Source organism: Chroicocephalus ridibundus, chromosome 9 (assembly GCF_963924245.1).
Source record: "Chroicocephalus ridibundus chromosome 9, bChrRid1.1, whole genome shotgun sequence".
Classification (NCBI taxonomy): Eukaryota; Metazoa; Chordata; class Aves; order Charadriiformes; family Laridae; genus Chroicocephalus; species Chroicocephalus ridibundus.
In genome coordinates this window covers 13,919,051-13,942,182 of record NC_086292.1, presented here as the reverse complement: position 1 = coordinate 13,942,182, position 23,132 = coordinate 13,919,051, and the positions used below count along the sequence as shown (strand labels likewise).

At 39.5% G+C, this 23,132-nt stretch overlaps 1 protein-coding gene across 2 annotated transcripts in view; it reads right to left on the bottom strand.

Moving 5' to 3' along the window:
• The window catches only part of TMEM164 (transmembrane protein 164), a 60,246-nt gene extending 38,284 nt beyond the window's left edge, over nt 1-21,962 (bottom strand). For both annotated transcript variants that reach the window (XM_063346594.1, XM_063346595.1), the window contains exons 1-4: nt 21,247-21,962; nt 20,445-21,043; nt 6,433-6,482; nt 4,674-4,740 (exon numbers count right to left, since the gene is read on the bottom strand). In XM_063346594.1, the coding sequence (XP_063202664.1) occupies nt 4,674-4,740; nt 6,433-6,482; nt 20,445-20,909 (582 nt within the window). In that variant the 5' untranslated portion in view covers nt 20,910-21,043; nt 21,247-21,962. The remainder of the gene's footprint in view (nt 1-4,673; nt 4,741-6,432; nt 6,483-20,444; nt 21,044-21,246) is intronic.
• Between the last annotated feature and the right edge of the window lie 1,170 nt (nt 21,963-23,132).

The window sequence follows — 23,132 nt, the reverse complement described above, 5'->3', positions numbered from 1 at the left end:
GTCAAGGCCTTTTCTGCTGCTCACACCACCCCGACAATGACTGGGCTGGGGGGGCACATGGAGTTGGGAGAGGACACAGCTGGGACAGCCGATCCCAACTGACCAAAGGGATGTTCCATCCATACGACATTATGCTCAGTATATAAAGCTGGAAGAAGGAACGGGGGGACATTCGGAGTGATGGCATTTGTCTTCCCAATTAACTGTTGCATGTGATGAAACCCTGCTTTCCTGGGGATGGCTCGACACCTGCCTGCCCATGGGAAGCAGGGAATGAATTCCTTGTTTGCTTGGCTTGCACGCACAGGTCTTGCTTTACCTAGTTAACTGTCTCTTCTGAAAGATGCAGAAACTTTGGCTTCAGCACCTACCAGCAACCAAAACACAATCACTCAACAGTCCCCAAGTGCAACTTGTTGCAACTATTTTCCCTTGCACCAGTTAGATCAAGTCAGTTTAGATAGGACATAATGTGCTACCGTAACCTATTCAATTTTGCTGCAAAGGCACAGGCATTGCAGGCAAACTACTTAGTACAGTGAATTATTACCTTAACAGTCAACAGAAATGCAGCAGGCAATAATCAGAGGCACTACACAGAGTGCACTGTAAGTGCTGCTCAGAGTATGAATCTGTTCATAAAACAGATTTAGAATGCGTACCTCTCAAGCCAAATAGTTCTAATAATAGAATATAGCAGCTTCTGGAAACATGAAAACTGCCCCATCTCAGCCATGTGAGCAGAGACAGCAAGTCCAATACCTCTGGGACATGTCCTGTTTTTTACTTTATCTATATCACATTTTCAGGACATCAGCTTACATAAAAAAACCAACCAAACAAACAAAAAAAAAAAACAACAAAAAAACCCCAAATAACCCAGCACTTTTAAACCAGTGGAAAGAGTTTCCTTGAAAATTTGATTAATGCAATATGAAAGTTCAAAAAAAACCAGTTACACTCCAAACACTTGGGAGTCTTTGTGGCAGTTAAATGAATTTACTCACGTAGCTAGGCTATCTACACTGTATTCCATATAATATAAATACAGAGTAAAAAGAAATCTTTCTACTGTTGTATATTCTCTTATACCTTTGTAGGCTCCCACTTGGGAGCCTAACAATCTGATTCCCTTAGCATCTTCTTCTCTAAGGGTCATAAAAGATTACCCTGTTTTCCATGTGAATTGTTAATGCTGACCAAGAATGATTTGCATCATGAGAAAGGAATGAAGTTACGAGAGAAAATTAAAATACCATTTATTTCTGAAAGGGTAGTAAGAACCCACAAAAACATTAACTGAATAAGAAACAAACTGTTTTGTCTTCATCCAATGACTATTCCAATGCAGAAAATTTAACTCCATCAGCACATTGTAAATAACATAGCAAATAACCAAAATATTTAGTTGCCAAATAAATACAAGTGGGTACCTCTGTTGCTCAAGACTGTTAGTTGTTGGCACCTCAACATCATGCCAAGGCAGGAAAAAATTTCCTTAGAAATAACAGAATAGAATGACCTCATCTATTTATTTTTTTTTTTAACGCTATCCCAGGTGCCCATTTCAGTCCAACAAGAATTTTTAGTGATTATAGTGCCACTGAAAGGTTAAAACAACAGAAGGTAGAAACCTTCTACTGTAGTTTCAATGAATAGCTCAACTCTCCATTTCCACTGGCAACAGACTAATATTTAAGAATAGGTTTGAAATGACTGAGGTTCTAAAAAAATTGAACAGATACATTACAAGAAAATGGAAAATGTCAAATAATGCTAGAAGCTTCCAAAAATTTCTTTTTCAGGACAATTTAGCATTGAATCATATATACAAAAAGAATAGTTACAATGCATTAAGTAAAGTAACTGACAGCAAAAATACGTTACCCTAACAGACTATGCCACAAAATGTTGTGAAAGGTGTTCTGGAAATTACTTTGAACAGGTTAATACTTAGAACCAAAGTCCTGACACCCACTAGTTTCTAAACAAACACCCATCAGCTGTCAAAGTAATGATTATCTTTCATTATCTTTCATTCTGTGTCTTCTGCCTCTTGCCCCTTTCAGATTATCGATATGTACAAATAAAACCATACATCTACTATTTTCTTCTGCATCTCATTGCTTTCATCTCCATAATGATACACAATCTGCTAGCTAGCACGTACATCCCTACTGCTGAACTTGTTAAATTAGCAGACTTCTCCAAAAAGAGACTACAGCTAGTAGTAATTGCTGTAACTAGTTATAACCTGCTGTAAGATAACTAACAGGCAATCCACATGGAAGAGAGAGGTTTAGGAGAATGTCGTCTGAGGACAATGAAAACTACCTACAACTAGACGACATCCTTCTGTATATCAAACAACTCATACGGACAAAACACATTTTACACAATGAAAGGTAACAGCAAGGCATTTTGGTGCTTATGGCAATACATCGGTTTGGCACAATCTCTCAGCGATGCGACACAACAGCCTCCTGCCTTCAGCTCCCCCTGAGCTCACAGCTCTCTGCCCCAGACCACAGCTCCCTCCTCACTCCTAAATTCACCAAATTTTCATGCTCTTTGTGCCACACAGTATATATTACAACTGTTTACAGATGTAACAAAGTATACAAAGTTTTTGTACACACTAAAATATAGGTCTTAAGATATCATAAAACCGAAATTAAAAAATTGAGGCATAGAGACACAACAATTCTTGATTGGATCAGAAGTTTTTCATTTAGATACTACAAACCAGAGCAGGCAGCACAGACAAAATTATTGCGACTTTTTGAACTTGCTAAGTTTTAAGAGACATTTACTGCCTTAAGGACAATGTCAGTGCAAAGAACTACAATGACAGTTGCAGAGCAGAATGTGTGCCTGGCACAAGAGAATCGGGGTCAAAGCAGCAGTGCTGTAAAACATCACTCACATTATCTTGTGCCAGAAGAAACACTGAAAAGAGAGCAGCCTAGCACGCAGCTGTTAGGCCAAAAATATCTTAAGTTGTATTTATTCCAAAAATATTTGCTCTTGGACATTATCCTTTGGCTCCTCTATGCCTAATTAAGGAGATAATTTTATATAAGTAGTCTGTATTTTTCCTGTTTAATCACCACTGCCCTAATATGAATGAAATCTATGATAATGGCAGAGAAAATACAAGCTCATGATTTATTAAATATTTCAACATTTTATCCTTAAAAGGTTACCCAGAAAAATTGTTTTGTTATGCTAAAGTTCATATTTACTTAAAAACTAGATAGTTTGAAATACAAAATAGGAGAATTCTCCTTATCAGGAAAAAAAAACAACTTGTTTTATTCATTTGATGCCCCTTCATCAGTATCAAGTTTTAATAAAACATAATTGCAAAATGCACATAAGCTGTTACAGCAGAGAAAGAATATATGTAGTTACCAGATTAGGAAGGGCAACATAAATCTTTAAAGACCTCTAGGGTTATACTACCAAATCCACGGAAAACTGAAAAATACGGTCCAGCCTCCTCTGCATGTGTGTGTCACGCTTTATGGAAGATCGTTTTTAACTTGTAAAAGCCTACAGATGTATTATGCTTTCTCTAGTAAACAAATGGTGTCTCCATGCAAAATTTTATCATCTTTAAGGGGGAAAAAAGAAACCATTTACCAGCCGACAATAAAACTGTCAGTTTTCAGATCGCCTAGCTACCAGTGTGGCAAATCAACATAGCACATCATCCATAAAGTTCACTACAGATGCAGATTTTTATACTTAATCTTATTAAGACAGTCAAGACTTGCAAACGGACAGCCACCAATGAGATTTGTAATGGAGTCTGAAGTCCGCAACAATTTTGTTAATAATATCATTAATTCACTATATGGATATAGATACAAGTACTTTATCCAGACACCATAAACACATAAGCAGATAAAGTTAAGTGAAGTCTATCATAAACCAAGACATCTGAATTACTGCAACAACAGATTTTTGCAAATAAGTCAAAATGACAAAAAATGAACAAGCACGTAGACATATATGCATATACACATCCACACAACCCCTACATGTGCATGCATAACAGCTCTTAAAAATAATCCTTAGAAATATTTCGTATGGCTCAGACTCAGGATAACTTTTCTTACCATTAATTCTCAATAGGTTTAAGAATCTTACTGGGGACACCAACAGGCTAATTTTTCATACAAGAGACAGGAATGTTATAGCAGGTTTGAAAACTTGGATGGAAAAAAGGAACCTGCTGTGCCTAATCTTGGGGGAAACGGGGTGACTGCCACCAACCACACTTGGCATTTTACATGCCTGAGGAATCTGACATTTACATCTACTCTGAAAAGCCTGAAACTGAATTTTGACTATAGGCCGCAATGCTAACCTATGAAAGCCTCTTTCAAAGCCAGGAAGTTTTCCCTCCATTTAAAGGCGAGGATGGAATTGACAAAGTATTTTTTCCTACGCTTGGAATATAGCAGTGTTAGCTTTCCATGTTGATTTACAAACACACAAAAATCCAAAATTGGTATTTTGGCTCTATTGTAGTGACCTGTACCAGGAAACTACAGCCTAGTAAAATGAACTTTAAAAGACCAAACAAATCAAAGGTCTAACATCTTTCCAAAGAAAATCTTTTAGAAATAAATAAAAAAGGAGGAGGAAAAGTACAGTACACTCACCAGGCGTGTGTTAACAACAGGAAACAGCAGTGCCAAGAGGGCCCCATTCAGCATATGCATCTGCAGCCTTAGAGAAGAGGTGTGGTATTATTTTCACAGATAGAAATAAAAATGTGATGTTTTCACACATTTTATCTAGTATCTCTTCAATAAAAGGTAGCAAGAGATTTAAGAAAATTCTTTTGGCTTGAATTTGAATAAAGCCACTGTTAAATGCAATAACCAGATACTGTTAAATGCAATAACCAGGACAAATCTCTCTTTAAATACACACTTAAATAATTTCCTAAAGTAGGACTGCTATAATGAGCTTTGGATTCCTAGAAAGCCTGGACTGTCTGTTTGTGTTAATTCCATTCATGATGCAAGCTGCTAAATAGTTGGAATTTTGCTGTTCATTTGTCTTTCAGAGATTAAAATAGCCTATTTGATAAAGGTTTTTACTCCAGTCTAACTCTATAAATGTACAGCTTCAAAGTAAAGCTTCAGTAATTTGGAAGAAGTCCCTTAAATAAAATAATTACATTGTCAAAATGCAACAGCAAGTTCTAAGTGAAGAGTAAGGCAGGAAAGTAGTATTAAAATACTGCATTTTGTAGTTTTCAGCTGTCTTTTTCTGAAGAACTGTTGCATCACAAGAACACAAAAACAGTTTCAGGACTGTTTCAGTCTACTTTATGTAAGACACAAAGTAAAGAATAAACTGTCTACAACCACTGCCTGTTATAAACTGTTAGGACTTTAAAAGTAACTTCAGAGAGTAAAAGGGCAAAATTTCAAAATAGTTTTTAAAATGCAATTTATATGCTGTCAGGTGATAGAAAGGCTCATTCTGAAAAACCACATATATTGTGACCTCCCCTCTGTGACCAGTCTTTCGCAAGTGCATAGTAAATCCAGGATTTCCTGGACACCAGACACACTTTTCACGCTCTCTGAGATGGAGACGCTAACGCTGTATTTCTGTTTTGAGCCTGCTCCCTGCCTAAATAAGGAACAGCAGGAAAATGCTGCAGAAAGACAGTAGCATTTCCAAAGTAATTCACGAGGTATGCCCCCAGGATCATTTTTCCAGTCACTGCCTAGACTAAGACAAGAAAGAGCCGGGTTAACTGTCAGGGTGGCAGCTACAGCCACTCCTGATCACCACTGTGCCTGGGAAGCCCCGTCACCCTCCCCACAATGACCAGTTACCCCCTTAGCTGCTTACTGGACTCTACCACAGTAGTCCGTTAGAGCTCCCTGCACTTTAGAAACTCCTGTGGTTCCTACAGTTGGTAACAACACGCAGTATTTTAGAAAAGACTGCATAGGTTTGAGAAGTACCCAAGGCAGCAAGACGTTGCTTTCACTATTTAACTTATATCCACAATTTTAAAACTAGACCCATACTGTATGCATGGCCTCAATGAAGCCCAGTTACTGATTTTTAGTGAGGATAATAAAGAGCTACAGGGCACATGCCATAACTTACACAAGCCCATACATTAATCTGTAGAAAGACACCTGCATTCTCATCTGTTACTGAGCTAATCCATGTTGCTGCGTGAGGCCAAAACCACCAGTACAGAAGAACCGAGGGTATGGGGCCCAACACCCACGGCTTAAGCCCTGACCCTTTTCAAGGTGTCAATTTTCAATCCAACCAATATGCCTTTCCAACTGGATATGTATCTTAATATTTTATGACTTAAGCTGTGATTAACTTCTAAAATACATTATGCAAGTAGACAGAAATATAGTAAGGAAGAGGCATTACCTGAAGAGAATCATTGCAATCCGACATGGAGGGCAGGCAAGAAGAAAAATCTGAAATGTTAGAAACAAATTTAAATTAATGATATGACCTCTTTTAGATTCCATTTTCTGTATCTTTCTTTCACAGTTCTGTATGTCACAAATCATTTCTAACCAGAAGAGCTAGAAAAGAGTAAAAATACTGAACAAATTAGAAGGTCCCATATTACCTATATATAAAAGGATTTAAGCAGTATGAGCAGCATCTAGGGTTTGGCTTCTGCCAGTGCCTACGAAACAAGTCAAATTCTAGCCTGTTTGATATTGTCATTATAAAAGGTCTCTCATAAAGAAGATATCACTTTACTACAGCAGCTCCCTTAGCCCTCAGTCATGATACGGTCCTTGCTGTGCTCAAGACCAAGCATTTCCAATGATGACACTTCCTTTCGCTTTAGCAGCGCAGGACCCAGTTCTTGAAGATCGCATGCAAGACGGCTGTCTATAAAAGCCTCTTGATACTTCCCAAAATAAGGCTACCACAGTACCTGCTCTGTGCATAAGCCTAGCAGCCATCTTTAAATATGTCCATTGCCACACTCAATAAAGTATTTTTAAAGTACTGTAAAAATGTCATCGATTATTAGCTAATTACTTACTGACTGAAAGTAACTGAATACAATTGGAGCAGCACGTTTGGTTTTCTTTACAGGCATACTCCTACCATAAATAGGACCTGATTTAAATTTTTATGTAATAAAGCATTGTTGATTTGCAACAATGCCCCATCTAAATTTAGAGGATAACCGTCATCTTTTGATATCTGTGTCCAAAACCTCTCACAGCAACTTAAAATACTTCCTATCAGCAAGTCTTGCTCTAGATACAAAGAGATTACTATATAAGTGTTCAGTGTTAAAAATCCTGGTGGTTTTTTGTTTTTGTTTTTTTTTTATATTGCTCACTACTGCAAAGAGGAGGCTTTGGCTGACAACAAGTATACGAGAAAAAAAACGGAACACACTTTTTACTGTTGCTAAAATAAATTCACAATAGATTATTTCACTGCCAACCTATGAAACAAATTATCATTAAGTCACTTAAGTGAGAACATTTGGAGAATACATCTGCACACACACAAATTGTTTTTCCTAAGTCACACAGAACTCTAATAAAGGCACAGCAATAATAAATTTAACTGAATGTACCCCAAGACATTTCTTAGTGAATACTGTTAAAATCCAATCAGAGCTTCTCTGAACTCTTGTATTTAAAAAGACAGTAATTTCAACTTATCGAGGCCGCTTAAAGAGGAAAAGAACATAACAGATACATGACGACAATCCAGTAATGGATGCTTTTTTGTGCTGAGAAAAAAAAGAAAAGAAGAAAAAAGCATACGTCAGAGAAATCTTCGGAGCGGTCTATATCACCTTGCACATAAGACCCATATGGCTTCTGGGAAAAGTGTCTAACACTTATTATACTTCACTGTTCCATCATTGCAGATTTTTGCAATATACTTTATTTACAAACTACGCTAAAGTTCCTTGAATTCTGGACTATATTTTCTCTTCTTTGGAGACCATAAATATCTTCTACAGGTCTCTTATAGTAACTACTTTTTCCCATGCTACTTGCATTCATTAGTCAAACTTTTTAAACACTCTCTGTTGTATGTTAGCAGAAGGAGATATGATATTTAGAATCTCACTAGTTCATCCAGAGTTTTAAATTCAGATTATTTTATGATTTCCCTAAATTTGGAAATCTGACAGAAGGTACATGTTACTTTTGAAGGATAGTTCACACCTTCACGGAAAAAATTCTGTCCTTCCAATACAGATTTTTTTTTTCCTTTTTATTTCCTACATCTTAAAAAAAAAAAAAAAGGACAACAGACTGACCTTTTTCTCTATATGCACAAAATAATCAAGCTACAAATATGTCTTAATCACTCTTAATCACACCAGTCATTTCTTTTTCTGACACGCTGCAGAGTGCTCCAACTACCACACGATAGAGGAAAAAGTACAAGTACGCTGTCTGAATCTCACCACTGAGGATAAAAAATAGCTAATATTAAAAAAGTATGGCATTGTTACAAAGACTGAGATGGACATAACAATCTAAAATACTTCACTACCATGGAGATGGGCAAAGAAGAGAACAAGATTCACAGCCGTTTATTTTTACATCAACTCTACTGCAAGAAAAGACAGTTTCAGGAACTAATGAGGGATAAATAAATATTTATTCTTTTTAAGCATGCAAGTCCCTCTGTTATGAGGGATGTTTCAGAAAATAAGCCTGTCTTCCATGTTTTTATGACAGCAGAGAAATCATAACTAGAATGTTTATGTTAAAACTTCAGTATAATGAAGAGATCACCAAATGCTTAGCAGTTTAACATCAAGCACTTTCTCTCTAAACATGTATATACTTTCCCTGACAAATAAACCTCGACTTCTTAAAAGGGATGTTTTACAAGACACCCTTGTATCTGATTTCCAAAGAACTGTATCACTGAGTAGATTCAAACACTATAAAAAAGTATCAACATTCAGCTTAGAGTAATTAGCAGCTTTGAAATACCTAGTTCCCAGCAGACAAGCTCTCAAGCTCTTCCACAAGTGTTCGCATACTTATCCCATAAGCATATTACATTTCACTGGCATACTGCAACTAAAATCCTTTGCCTTGCAGGAGGAAACAGCTATGTTTTATAAACCAAACAATGTCATATTAAATTAGCAGCATGGCTGCAAAGAGTTCCCAGCCTCTGTTTTCCTGCTGGAACTCCCAAGGTTTTAGGCACTCCTGTGCCCGCACATTGCAGAGCTCCAGCGTGAACAGGGCAGCATGTACTCTAAGGCACACTGAAGTCGGCTTCTCCTCATTCAGGGCAGAATAACTCAGTTTTCCAATTTAGAAGAAACACTAAGAAACAACTTCAATGTCCCTCCTTATTCTGTCAGATCTGTTACCTGTTACATTTTCATGTTAAAAACAAAAAGGACAAAAGAATTAATCAGAAATCCAAAGCGTACAAAAGTGACCATTTTAGGAGGGAAAAATAAGCTATAAAATATACATTGTCTGATAGGCTGAATTCTGGGAACAGTTCTGATCATTCCCTTCCCCTTTAACCTCCCTCTCTCTCTCCCTCAAAAAAAAAAAAGCAGACTTAGAAAAGGGGTACAAAGGTCAACAAGAATGACCAAAAAGTGTAGAACATCTTCCAGAAATGGATTGATTTATCACATTAAGACTCTTCAGTCTGTAAAAGACTATAGGCTAATGAGAGTGAGAGAAAGAGAGGGTACAAACCATGAGTGGCCTTGAGGAAATGTATAGATAACAAGTCCTAGGTGGGGACAATGTTATGAGTCAGGATGTCTGAGACACTTTCACCAGCACAGGACCAGAAGATTCCACAGTTGTTCTCAGGCAATAAACTGCAAAGACACCCGTAACACTGTTCAGTCTCCAAAATGAAGTTCACTTCAACCTTGAGGACCCAGATGAAAAAAAAGTTCTGTCAATCTACTTCCTAATTGCTCTGCAGGACCATAAATATCATTGTCCATCCCCATGGGAAATATTTCTGGCATAAGGAACTGCATGGCCAGCACTCCCCTGCATAAGCCCAAATACAAAGGTCACACCACAACACGTGATGGATCAGCAGGGCCGTTATAATTTGGAGACTGTAATGCACAGGATTGCACTGCTTAACTATTCCTTCACCGAGACGAGATCTTAAAGAGACTGAACACCTGGTTGCTCTGAACTAACCCAGGACTGAGCTGCAAATCAGTCCCTTCTACATTCCCTCCTTCTGACCACGCACTAAGAAGAAGAGAAAGCTCCAGTCGATATCTACAGGTCTGGGACAGACTGAAATGCAGAGGAAAAGGATGGTATTTTTCCGCCTGTAGTAACTAAAAATTTTCTAAGAGAAATGTCATTCAGTATTTGATGGAGTTCCCAAGAAATACCTTTTGATTTCATTATTTCCTTAAATCTGCTTGTATTGCTTATTTGTGTCAGCGTAGCAGCTAGAAGAGCCTGTATGCCAAAGGCCTATTCTGAAGACAATAAGAAGATAATATTACATTAGTTTACCCAGAAAACGTATTTGATAGATAGAAATAGGTAGATATCACAAAGTATTACACTGGCCCTCCACAAATCCCTGTTAATTTTGCTCCCTTTTTAATCACTAAAAGAAAGCAAAACCAAACAAGGGAAATGTTACTGTTAAAAAGGAACTGGGTAGGTGAGAAAAACACAGATCTTTTTTCCTAAATTCATTTTTAGAAGTCAGAATTTACTCAAAAAAATTACTCCTTGACATCACAATAGTCTCTCTAGGTCAAAGTCAAACTCACATGCATGGGAAAAAGGCTAAATATCAACCAAAATAAGAAGGTATTTCCCAGTGCCAAAATATGACAGGAAGAAGTACCCAAATTTCAGAAGGGTGGGAAAAAATCCAATACTGAAACAAACACCCCAAAATCCACAAAAGACTGCGACATCATGAAAAGAAAGAGAGCTATACTAACTTTAATCTGACCTCCCTTTAATACAATCCAATCTAATCTAATCTCTATGCAGTTAACATGCGAGAGTATATTCACTTCTTGCACTTCAAGCATTACATGTGCTGCAATTATCACATTAATTTGGACTTATTAGAGGTTTCCATTATTTGATTTTTTAAGTTGACATGGAAAGAATTTTATTCAAAAAAACCTCTTTTACAGTTTGCACATGTAGACCTCAGCAACAGGCAAGTGCATCAGTACAAAAAGGTGGAAAAAAAGTAAGGAACACAAACCATCAAACGTGTGTTTTCCTATTTTCCATTTAACTGTATTGCTAGATTGAAAACAGCAAGAAAGGAAAAGGGTTGTGTTGCTGTATAATTGTGGTTATTTAATCCAGCAACGCCTCTATAGTACATTTGTTATGGGTTACTTTTTTGAAGGGGGAGGAAAAAGAAAAGGGGAGAAAAAAAAAAAAAAGAGGTCATGAGGTGAGCAGATTTTACTAAATCTGCCTTATTACAACCACAACATGCTCAGATATTGAGAAACTTAACCTTCAACATCCAGTCACAAATATATTAGTGAGCTAGTACCTATATTAGCTAAAATCTGCTATACTAGAATGCCTGCAAGCATTTTACCCAACCTGTCATTATGAGCCATGACTTGCCTAAAATAGAGATCCTAAAACCAGTTGATTAAATACTTAAAATGAGAGACTGTGGCGTTATGAGTTATGTCTAGGAAAATTCTCAGATACTGGCAAGGATGTATGTATTTATGTTACGTTACAGGTTCCAAAAGCTTTGAGACCACTGACATAAAATAATTTGTCAGCTGCAAATTTTCTCATTTGTCTAGTATTTCCTAGTTTCTTCGACATGTAAACGCACCACATTCCACCACTAGTTTTAATAATCGTCATTTCAAAAATCAAGACTAGTAAAAAAATCTCAAGAGCTATTCTCAAAAGATATGCACAATCTTTTGCTCAAAAAGGATGCAACAGAAATGTGTAATAGCGATACTGTCTCTGAAGTGGTTGAGGCACCATCCCTGGAGATATTTAAAAGATGGGTAGACATAGTGCTTAGAGATATAGTTTAGATTCGTGATGGTTTTTGTCAGAGTTAAATTGACGGTTGGACTAGATAATCTGAAAGGTCCCTTCCAACCTAGGCAATTCTATGATTCTACGAAGTAAATTACCTCTTCAAATATCTCAGCCTGGAGAGCATTCTATTCATTGAATGTTATTGCCTCACTCCATGAGCACTCTAAGTAGGGAGAGCTCACTGATTTTTTTTATTTTTTTTTTTCATAGAATGGTTAGAGTCAGAACAACCCCAACTCTCTCACCCTGTCTTCATAGCAGAGGTGCTCCAGCCCTCAGATCACCTTTGTGACCCCCCTCTGGACTTCATTTGGTCCTATGACTTGGCTGGATCTACAAGTTTTTTTGATTCCAAAACACTCCAAACCTCTACAAAATATTACACCTAAAAGCTCCCTTCAGAAGTATTTTAATGAGGCTATTTTTCAGTTAGTAGACTGAGGCAGAGAGTGAATTCAGAACTTGCCGTGAACAGCTTGTCTTCTACCAGTCTCAGTCTTGCTGAGACAGAAACATGCATAACAGAAATCATCTTGTTTGATCAAAAACAAACTGAAAAGATAAAAGACGACAATTCAAAAGGTAGCAGGGGAAGAAAGGAACAAGTCACACAACTCTAACTATTCCAGATTAAACATCACACGAACTAGCACTTAAAAAACCAATGGGAATGCTTGCAGATGTCTGCGTAGAGTTGCTTCTGGCAGAAGATGCTACAAGATGTTTCTGGCTAAGCATGCTACAAGTAAAACCACTGCATCTCACATCTGCCTCACAGATTTCATTTACCTTTCAAAGCAGCAGCCCGTTTGATTTAGTGTCACATTGCATCAGACTGGAAACGTATTCTTCTTTTCAAACATTCCAGTCATGATCACTTAACCAGGTCATAACTTGATTGGTTTAGTATACTATTTCAAAATGAAAACTTCAAGAGGTTAGATTTTAATTTCTGCTTGCAAAGAAAAGAGAGAGAGACAAGCTTTAGTCAATCTGCACTGAAATAAAAGTTTTCATCCTTTCTTAGGTGTATCAAAGTACCCTCCAGAGCAGAAGAGATTAAAAGGTATATTTAAAAGGCTGACATACAGTGGTAAGGTAAAGCGTATTTTACTGTATAGATGAAAACCATCAATTTTCCCACACAATGGTAAAATGTAAGGCAAGGAACACTCAAGCAGCTGGATAATTTAAAAGATGTAGACAACTTTGTTAATTATCTCTAAAATTAATTTTTTAAGTAAGTTCAAAACAACCACCCTATCATTTATCAGAAAGTAATGGTTTAACAACTCTACCACACAGCTTTGTTTCAGCATCTAAATACGTTAGATATCAACTGGTTTTGTATAAACTATCAATTCAGCATAGAATAGCCATATCACTTACAAGCCACCTGTTTGCCTTCTAAAAGGTAACTTAAAAAAAAAAAAACAACAAACAAAAACCACATAACTGGGGTTTGAAAGTTCAAAAATGACAAATCTGAAAAAAGAATAGAGAGGAAAAGATGTTACATACTCATTGCCAAATAGCAGCAATTAGAATGTATCTAATATTTTAGCATTAAAATCACAGCTGCCTTACTGCAGCTGTCAGGCAGGTTCAGAAATTAATTAAATATGTCCTGTGGAATTGTTAATCTAGCGTTCAGAATACTCATGATTCAAAGCAACTTTGCTGCAGAGCATTGAGTAATACTACAGTAAAAGTTTCTGTGTTATATAAACCAGACTCAGGGAAGAGAAGAAGCCACCTGTCCCTGCTTTCAACCTCCCCCTTTCCCAGTTCTACCCAGCAATGAAAGAAGTGTAGCAAATTGAGCAATTTCGACCCTCTACGATCTAATGTCTTGTAAATTCTATGTGTTCATTGGGACATTCTAGATTAGCCTCCCTTCCACAGGCTTAGTTTGTTTACGTGACAACCCTGTACTTGCCTTCTTCCCTTTTTACAGTCTTCGGTGAAAGATCTCTAGAATTCTCGTAGGTTAGGATTAATTATTAACATAAGACTCAGGTCCTTCTGTGTGTGCAGTAGCATTAGTTATCACATCTTAGGACTTAGTATTTCAGAGAAAAAGTGTCACTGAGGTGATTTTCCTTCCTTTTTCTCTAATCACTGTTGGCACCAGCCCTTCACTAGTAGTGGGTTACTTCCTCCCCCATTCCTAGCTGAGTGCTTTAGCAAAACCTGGCAATCAAAAACTTACCTGGGGGTAAAAGAACAAAAAAGGCTGAATTAAAAAAAATATATATATTCAAAAGTCCAGTTGCTTAAGAAAATTAAATTTGCACTGAATTTAGATTAACTTGCATTTACATCTGTCAGTGACAGCATGGAAGCTTGCATGAGTTCACAGTAAGATTCTCATCTGCCTAGTCATGTACATTCACTTTTGTTACTTTTTCCCTAAGCATGATGTTTCATGTCAGTTTCCTATGGATGCAAAACCATCCTAGAAAAGTCCTGCTCTACTCTGCCTCAAGTCACCAATACCTTCTTGTCACAGTTCACAATTCCTCAATTTGTAGAATTTTACAAAATAGGCGGGATAACAAATATCTAATAGCTTTATTATTACAGATAATTTTTGCCAAAGAAACAGAAACAGTAACACAATCCATAAAAAGCTAAGCCATACATCATCATATTCCTGATAATTTAAGTTGGCATTTCACTAACTACCAAGTATTAAATATAAACAACTAAATTCACTTGACACTAATTACTTGGCAATCTGAATAAATGTAAAACCTTATCACAGCTACCTAAAGCCCTGAGGAAGTGTCATGAGAAACATGAGTCCCATTACACTCTTCATGGGTTTCAAATTCATCCTACAGAACTCGTTCTTGGTGAACACCAACACAGTTCAAATTGCTACAGTGAATGTGGCTGATGTACAACCACTGCAGTAAAACTCATCATCTGTGACCAGGAGTGTAAACATTTACAGCAGCACAAGGGAGACAACAAAGGAGGGGTTTTAGAATGGAAATCATCAGATGAAAGTCATCCCAATCCCTGGAATTTATACGGTGTCCAGTAGGGTTACTGCTGCTATTTGACGTAGTCCACCACTCTCCTGAAGTTCCTAACAGCCTCAGGCAGCTAGTCCTGAAACATCAGTTTAAGCTGCTACATGGCAAGGTGTGTGAAACTGCTAAATACCTTAAAAAATCCACCCTAAAAATATATTAAAGCCAACAGTGATACATTACAACACCGGACAGTACACTGAAACAATTAACAGCTGCATTCTCAAAAAAAAAAAAAAAAAAGAAGAAAAAGAAACAGAAGAGGAAAAAAGAAATTAAAAAAAGGCCTGTCTCTCCACAATATGTTGCTTGAACTACATATGTTACACTTTGATCGATATTTGCTTTAAATCTATGATGATCTCACCAAAACAATATCTGATTTCCTAATTATTCATCTAATGGCCTTTAGATAATAACCCTCAATGTAAATACCTGGGGCAAGAGAAAGTAAACCTTTTTCATCTAGAATTTCCAATCATGCAATTCCTACTTCTTTTTAGAGAGTAAGATTACTTCTTGTCAATTCCCTACTTTTTATATTCTTCTCTCCTAAGAATACACAGAATAAAAGATAGAATTACCAAAGTACACATTCTGTCCTCAAACACAGCAGGTATTTCCAGATTCTAGCAACTCCAAAACAAAGGCTTCACCCAGAGCTCTAAACTCCAATTCCTCAACCAGAACGTTCATTGGTAGCATGGCATATTACCATGATCCCTATCGCCTTGACTAAAGCACGCACATTTTCAGCTCAAGATAAAGCATGTACTGGCCAAAGCTTCTCTAAGTTAAAGTGGTTGAACTGTAATCTCTTCAAACAAAGAAAACTCTGATTCACAGCCTTAAGACACATTTGCTATTCTTTTTATACTAAATTAAAAATGGCTACTACTTCTGACTAAGAATCCTTGCCTTGCCTCATACTACTATTTCTCAATTTCTCTACTATATGCCGGGATTTACTTAAAAACAAGCACAATGTTGAAACAAACTATATACAGTATTAAAATTATCACAGAAAAGCTTTTCCTCAGCTCAATAAGTAACTATGACATTAATTACAGTATCAGTTAAAGCCTCTAAATTTCAGTTGACGTTGTGTTTAAACACAACAAGATCATTGCTTAAAAATAAATTGTAACAATTAAGAAAAAATGGACAGTTATTGGAACCAGGGGCAGATTAAACTAATCAAGCAAGCCATGGTTTTTTTGAAAGCCAAACTAATAGCTCTGGAGCACCCCAGACCCAGTGTAAAGGAACTGATGACCCGTCACTTCATATCTATGCCCCTGGAGCTGCTGTCATCCTTCTGGCAGTAAAACGTACTCTTTTGCAAAAAATAAGGCTTGCCACCATGAAATACTGGTGCTTGGAGTGCTTTATTGGTTCTTCATCTGCCCTTTTTCACCACACACTATGATGAATTTCCTCTCTAGCAATCAGCCTTAAGAGGAAGTATCACAAAGTTAATCCCCAAATTTCTCTTCTGCAATTCAGACTAATTTTATCTCTGGGTCCTGGTTTATATTTGTCTACATTTAATCTTAGTTGCCTGTTAACTCCAGCTTGACGTCTTACAGGACATCAAGAGACATCTGTGTTTATGAATTTTCATTAAGTTACATTGATGGTGAATACCAGATTGCAAAATATGTGTGTCAGAAATTACAAACTGGAGGTACAGGAACAAATCATGAAGAACAGAGTGTGTTTGATGGAAATTCTAACTGCTCCTTCACTGAATAGGAAGTGAAGAACTGCTACGTGAACACAAGTGTTTTGATTGAAAAGTTTAAAAACATATACTTTAAAGAATATGGAATAGATAAACAAATTGGTTTTGACATTGCAAGGCATGAAATTTTCCTTTCACCTCACCAAAGCAATGCTGTAAGTATTGTGATGCTTGTACACAGGGAGACAACACTTACGTATACACTTCTCAACAACCATGCTCTGGATGCTGCTAAAAGTTCCTTTACAAAACTTTTAAAGAAGTAAAAAGTGCTGTAATTGACTATTGGGTGAATCCTCTCTCTTACGCTGCCGAACCAGAAACTTAAAAGATTTCCTTCACGTCTTCAATGTCAATATCATAATTATGGGTTCTAAAATACTGAAAAGGATTAATGTCTTGAAAATATAATACTTGGTCCCCTAACCATATGCTGAATTTTTTCCTGCTATGCAAAGGAGAATAGGTTTGCAACACCCTAGTGGACTTAATGTTTCCCTTTTAGGTTACCCTTTCATGCCAAGTGTACCGCATTACCATCGGTCCAGTCGTATCCTCAGTCCTAGAAAAAAACCACAAAATCTACTCTCTTTTTAATAGATGTATTCAAATAATTTTCAATAAGACCACCCTCTATATAAAGAGCTCAGGATGAATTCCTTCATAGACTCCCACCCCCCACTGCACCACACACTAACTAAATATTGTACTGCACAAAACCATCCCCATCCGAATGCTGTCAAAGAAGACACAGAAGTTTCCATTTCACCTTTGTTTTTTTATATATATAAATTTAAAATAATTGAAGTATTTGTCTTTCAATGGTGCTGCACGTACATCACTAGTGAAGAAATAATACTGCCCTTCTTCCCCCAGAAGCCAAACCTAAGACCAGGGCTGGAAATGAGAAGTACTGTTTCTAGAGAATTCAGGACAGCAACAAATTCTCCGAATCTGATTAACCATAAGGACCGTTTAGGCAGTTAAATATGTTCATTTGATCGACACTTCATCCTTGGCATGACACATCTAAACTACTTCTTCCCACTTACGAAAAAGATTTGATTTGAACACAGGTTGGCGTGACAGGCAGAAATTAAGACACCTGATCAAAACAGACTCATTTGTAGAAGTCAGTATCCACTGCGTTACGCAGTTCTGTCTGCCCGAACGCACTACAGATGTAATTCCCATTTTATTTTGTGATTTCATTTCAGTCATAGGTCTTTTAAAAGCAGGACTTTTGCTTTTATGCAGAGAAAATCTGAAGGATAATTTCCAGTTCCAAATATTTTTGGCTCAGAGCCCAGAGCCCTTGTTGCTCTGAGGTGAAACAGTCTCAACTGAAGAAAAGGAAAACAGAAATTGGGCAACAGCTACTGTTGGCTTCCCTTCGAAGTCACTTTAATTGCTGTAGCACGTTTCATCTCTTCACCTCCTGCTTTGTTCATCCTAATGTTTAGGCACAGCAGCAGGATGATGTACGAATTACTGTAAGAACAGAAGTGAAGGATAAATGGTATTTTCATATATTTAATCTTGCCAACCTGTTGCCCTCAGCAAATTCAGGCCAGAAAAAACAATGCTTGCAAGATTACAACTTCTATGTATTACTTTTCTGTTGATGGAGGTCATCAACTATCTTTGTATCTCACCTGTTTTCTCAGCTGAAATCTATTGGTTTTGCAGCTATTTTCATTCTCTACATTAAGCCCAGGCCTATTTCTAATACATCTGTTTGAGGATGAAGAGGCATGATGACTTCTGAATTTTGCTGACATACCCACTTTCTCAATTTCAAAAATGCTGGAACACCATTTTTAATGAGTAATTAGCATAGGATTATTTTAAAAAAGCTTCACAATTGGTGGTCTGAAAGAGATTAAAGAACTGTCCATGCCTGACTACAGAGGCTAAGTCTCTGTCTTCCTGGGGGAGAGTGTTAATGAATGAGGTAAACAATACTAGCTCCTCCATTTATGTATAAGCATTAGCTTTTACTGAATACTTACAACAACATCATATTATAATACCGTATCGAGACAATTAAACCTTCAAATCATAATGGCAACACATCCTCACTTTCTTCCCAGAGAATTAATAGGAAAATTTTCCAGTAAACATTGACTATTGCCAAGAAATGGAATGTGGCTTTATTATTTTATTTTAATTACTTCTAGAGCTCTTGCATACCTTCTCCTTTCCCCTTCATTACCAATACTGACTGACTGATCGCACAGCAATTGTTACCACTTCATGGGAAGCAAGTGTCCTAAAATGTAAAATACTGAGATAATGTTGCATCATACAATCATAGAACGGTTTGGGTTGGAAGGGACCTTAAAGATCATCGTGTTCCAACCCCCTGCCATGGGCAGGGACACCTCCCATTAGACCAGATCACTGCTTAGGAATTTACATAACCTACTAATTAAGCTCTGGAACTCTAAGTTAATTGCTGTAAAAGCATGCGTTTCCCCTCTTGAAATAGTACCCATCTCCCTCAAACCTCTGGTACAGCCAGAAAAGATGTTTCCATTCCTGTTAGGAAATGCTCTCCAAGAGTGAAACCAACAACTGGCTTGATCTGATACAGCCCAGATCACTCAGCATCCTACAAAGGGACGCTAAGAATCGTATTGGTCTGCCTTTCATCTGTTACAGATCTTAGATGTTGTTACCATGGCAGCTTTTATGAAAGCCTTTTTGACATTCTTCTCTTAATTCTTGAGCTTAAATTTTCTAAGTTGTCCAGGGCCGAGGTACAATATAAGCAAAATCAAACAAAATAATAGTTTTTGACATCTCCCATACTCCTTACCAAGCTCAGTGAAACTGGCAGTTAAGTACATGCACAGGACTACTGATAAACAGTAAACTTGTAAGCTTTAGATATCGCAGTTCAGTAACTGTTTATGAATGTTTCCATTCTCTTGGAAGCTACACAAATTGGACATTACCATGCATCAATAACCAAGCCACAAGTCATTAAAGCACATAGTTGATACACAGGTATTAAGCCTGATCGGTTTGTTCATCCCATGTATGAGACACGGGTAACGCTTTTTTTCCTTACTATTCATCTTTGAAAATTAGAAAGGTAAACTAACATTGTCTGCACAAAGTAAAGACTAATTTGTTTCTTCAACACCTTTGCAAAATACATTCACATACCTAAAAGTCACTTGCTTAAAAAAGTTGTATGTAAATTACATAGCTGCTTTAGTAATAATCTTGTTTTCATTAAATTTGGTGCAAATTTTACCACTGCTGTCAGTGGAAACAGCATTTTCTATTCTTGAAACAAGGCTCGGGTGAAAGCAAGTGGTTGGACAGCCTTATTTTTCGGCACTTTCAACCACAGATTTGGACATTAGTCATAGCTACGATTTCATCTTTTCATTTGATTTGTTTTCTTCATAGATTTCAATTCAGTTGATTAAAAACCGAGCAGTTTTAAAACTTTTACACCACTTTTACAAGGCAGTTTTGGTCCACAAACTGACTACGGGGGAAAAAACACTGCTTTGCAAATATAAAACTAAAGCAAACTTGACGGTGACTGTACACAAGCCTTACCTGCATCATAGTGACCACATGGCAGGGGTTCAGGAGGTAAATGACAGTCCTGGTGGCAAACTTGAAGCCCACCTCCAGCCCAAAGATGAGGCAGAGCACCACCAGCAGCACGTTCTTGCCCAAGCTCTCCTGCTTAGTCTGGGGCTGCTGCAGCAGGTGACCCTCCAGCTCCCTCAAATGCAGCTGCCTGAGCTTCCACAGGGACAGAAGGATCTCCACGACGCCCACGCTGAGGAAGACCAAACTCTCCAGAAGGCGCTGCTGCCCAGAGAGAAAGGCCGCGCATTCCGGCCCTCCATTGCCAGCAAAGCTGGGGTCCACACCCCCGTACATCCAGTCCAGGAGGTTATGGAGGCTGTAACGAGACATGCTGGGATGCTGCCTCTTCTCCCCCCCGTCACTGTCCAGGAACAGGTAGGAGCAAGATGGAATCCAAGCCAAAATGCTGTCGGGCTGACGAAACATGAAACGCAAGGGCGGCCCCTCTGTAGTCCCCTTTCTTCCCAAGCTTCAGGAGAAGCAAGCAGCTCGGCTTGGGGCAAGGCTGATTTTCGGCTTTTCCTTTCGATGCCCGGACAGGAGCCGTAAGACGCCGCAGCCTGCGAGAAGGGAGGAGCCACAGATGAATGGATCCCGTGAGCTGCGGCCAAAGCCCCTCGCCTCAGGACCCCTCCCCTTCCCCGGCTCTCCGCCCGCCCCTGGCGCTCTCCCCTTCCTGGCCGCTCCGGGGCTGCCCTTCGCCACAGGACGGCGCAACGACCGCCCCCCCCTCCGCCGGGCCGCCTTTCACCACCCGCCCTACCTTCCCGCCGGGCGGCCGCGGGCCCGCTCCTTCCGTCGGCTCCGTGAGGGGAGCGCGGCGTGGCCGGGAGGAGGCAGGCCCGGCGCCCCCAGCCACGGGGCCGGCCTTGGCCGGGTAGGGGAAGGAGGAAGCAGCGCTCCCCTCAGCGGCGGCGCCGGCACGGCGGAGGGAACGGGCCCGAGCGGGCGGGGCGCTCCCGGCTGCTGCTGCCGCCGCCTTCCCAGCGCCGCAGCATCACCCCACCGACGTGCCTGACTCACACCGAAAAATGGACGAGCCCGCCGGATTGGCGGCGCCCGGCCGCCCGCTCCTCCCTCCCTCCGCCCCGGCCGCGGCCGCTTCCCGCCCCTGCCTTCGTTCCCCTCCGCCGCGGCTTCCGCGGCGGCCCGCGCTCGCCTCTCCATTGCTCTTCCTCCCGCCTGTTGCCTCAGCTTTCGCCCGGCTGCTCCCCTTCCTCCTCCTCCGGGCAGCCGCCCGCCGTCGTCCCTGCCGTCCCCGCCCGCTCGGCTCCCCTCGAGGGAGGCGAGGGCCGGCCATGGTTCTCCCCTCAGCGCTGCTGGCGGGGCCATGACTGTTTGCCCACCTGATTCAACCAGCGGCATTAACTTGGTAGACTAGTTTTCCAAGTGCCGTCGCAGCAGGTATTAGTCGGCCACGAAATTACAGCTGGCCACATCTTGATGGCGTGGCATGAAAGGCCAAACGTGACAGGGGCTTCTCTGACGGTGGGGTAAGTGCGAGACGTCGAGCGCGGACCCTGTTCAGGCGCAACACAGAGCCCTGAGCAGTGCAGGCCACGTCTGGTTCCGGGGGGCAACTGCTTTGTGAAGCAGTTGTGCTGCAAATACGTAACTGTTTCTGTCAGAAAGGCTAACAACTGCCCCAAAGGAGGTAGGGGTCAGTCTCTTCTCCCAAGTAACAGGTGATAGGATGAGAGGAAATGGCCTCAAGTCGTGCCAGGGGAGGTTTAGATTGGATATTAGGAAAAATTTCTTCACCAAAAGGGTTGTGAAGCATTGGAACAGGCTGCCCAGGGAAGTGGTGGAATCACATCCCTGGAGCTATTTAAAGGATGGGTAGATGTGGCACTTACGGACATGGTTTGGTGGTGGTTTTGGCAGTTAGGTTGGTGGTTGGACTTGATGATCTTAAAGGTCCCTTCCAACCTAGATGATCCTATGGAGATCTCAGTAGACTAGTTGGTTAAGGGGATGTTGTTAATGTATTTAGAAAAATGAGTGAACATACCCTGAGCACTGTCTTGTACTACAGATGTAATTTCACATACGCTGCCTGTAGCACGACGCTCTCCCCTTCCTGGCTGTTACGGAGCTGCCCTTCTCCACAGGACGGCACCACAACCGCACCGGCACAGCCCAAACTGTTGAGCCTGCTTAATTGAAAATAAAAGCAAAATTCCACAAATAAGTATGAAAAGACCAGGCAGATCTCTCTACTGGCTGAGCCAAAGTGACTTCCATATAGACAGAGGGGCAGCAACACCTGGTCGGTAAAGCTGGAGACAGTGTGTGCATGCCATTCTGCTGTGGAAGAAATTATTACTTTTTTTGGAAAGAAGGGGGACCCACCAGGCTTTTCCAAGATCTTCAAGTTCTCCTTTCCACAATTAGAGCTTGGTAAGGATTCTTCTACAACATGCTGTTTTCTCAGTCTTTGCTGATTCACTGAAACACCTATTGTTGATCTAATAACGCACAAACCTGCTGCAGAAAGTGAGTTTGCAGAAACCAGATGCACAAGGGTGCATTTATCCCAATTATGAGTAGAACAGAAATAATAGTAAGGTTAGCTTGACCACCTCATGACATCTCTATTGACCTTAAGCACATGAAGAAAATATAAAGGAAAACAGGTCAGATTACTAA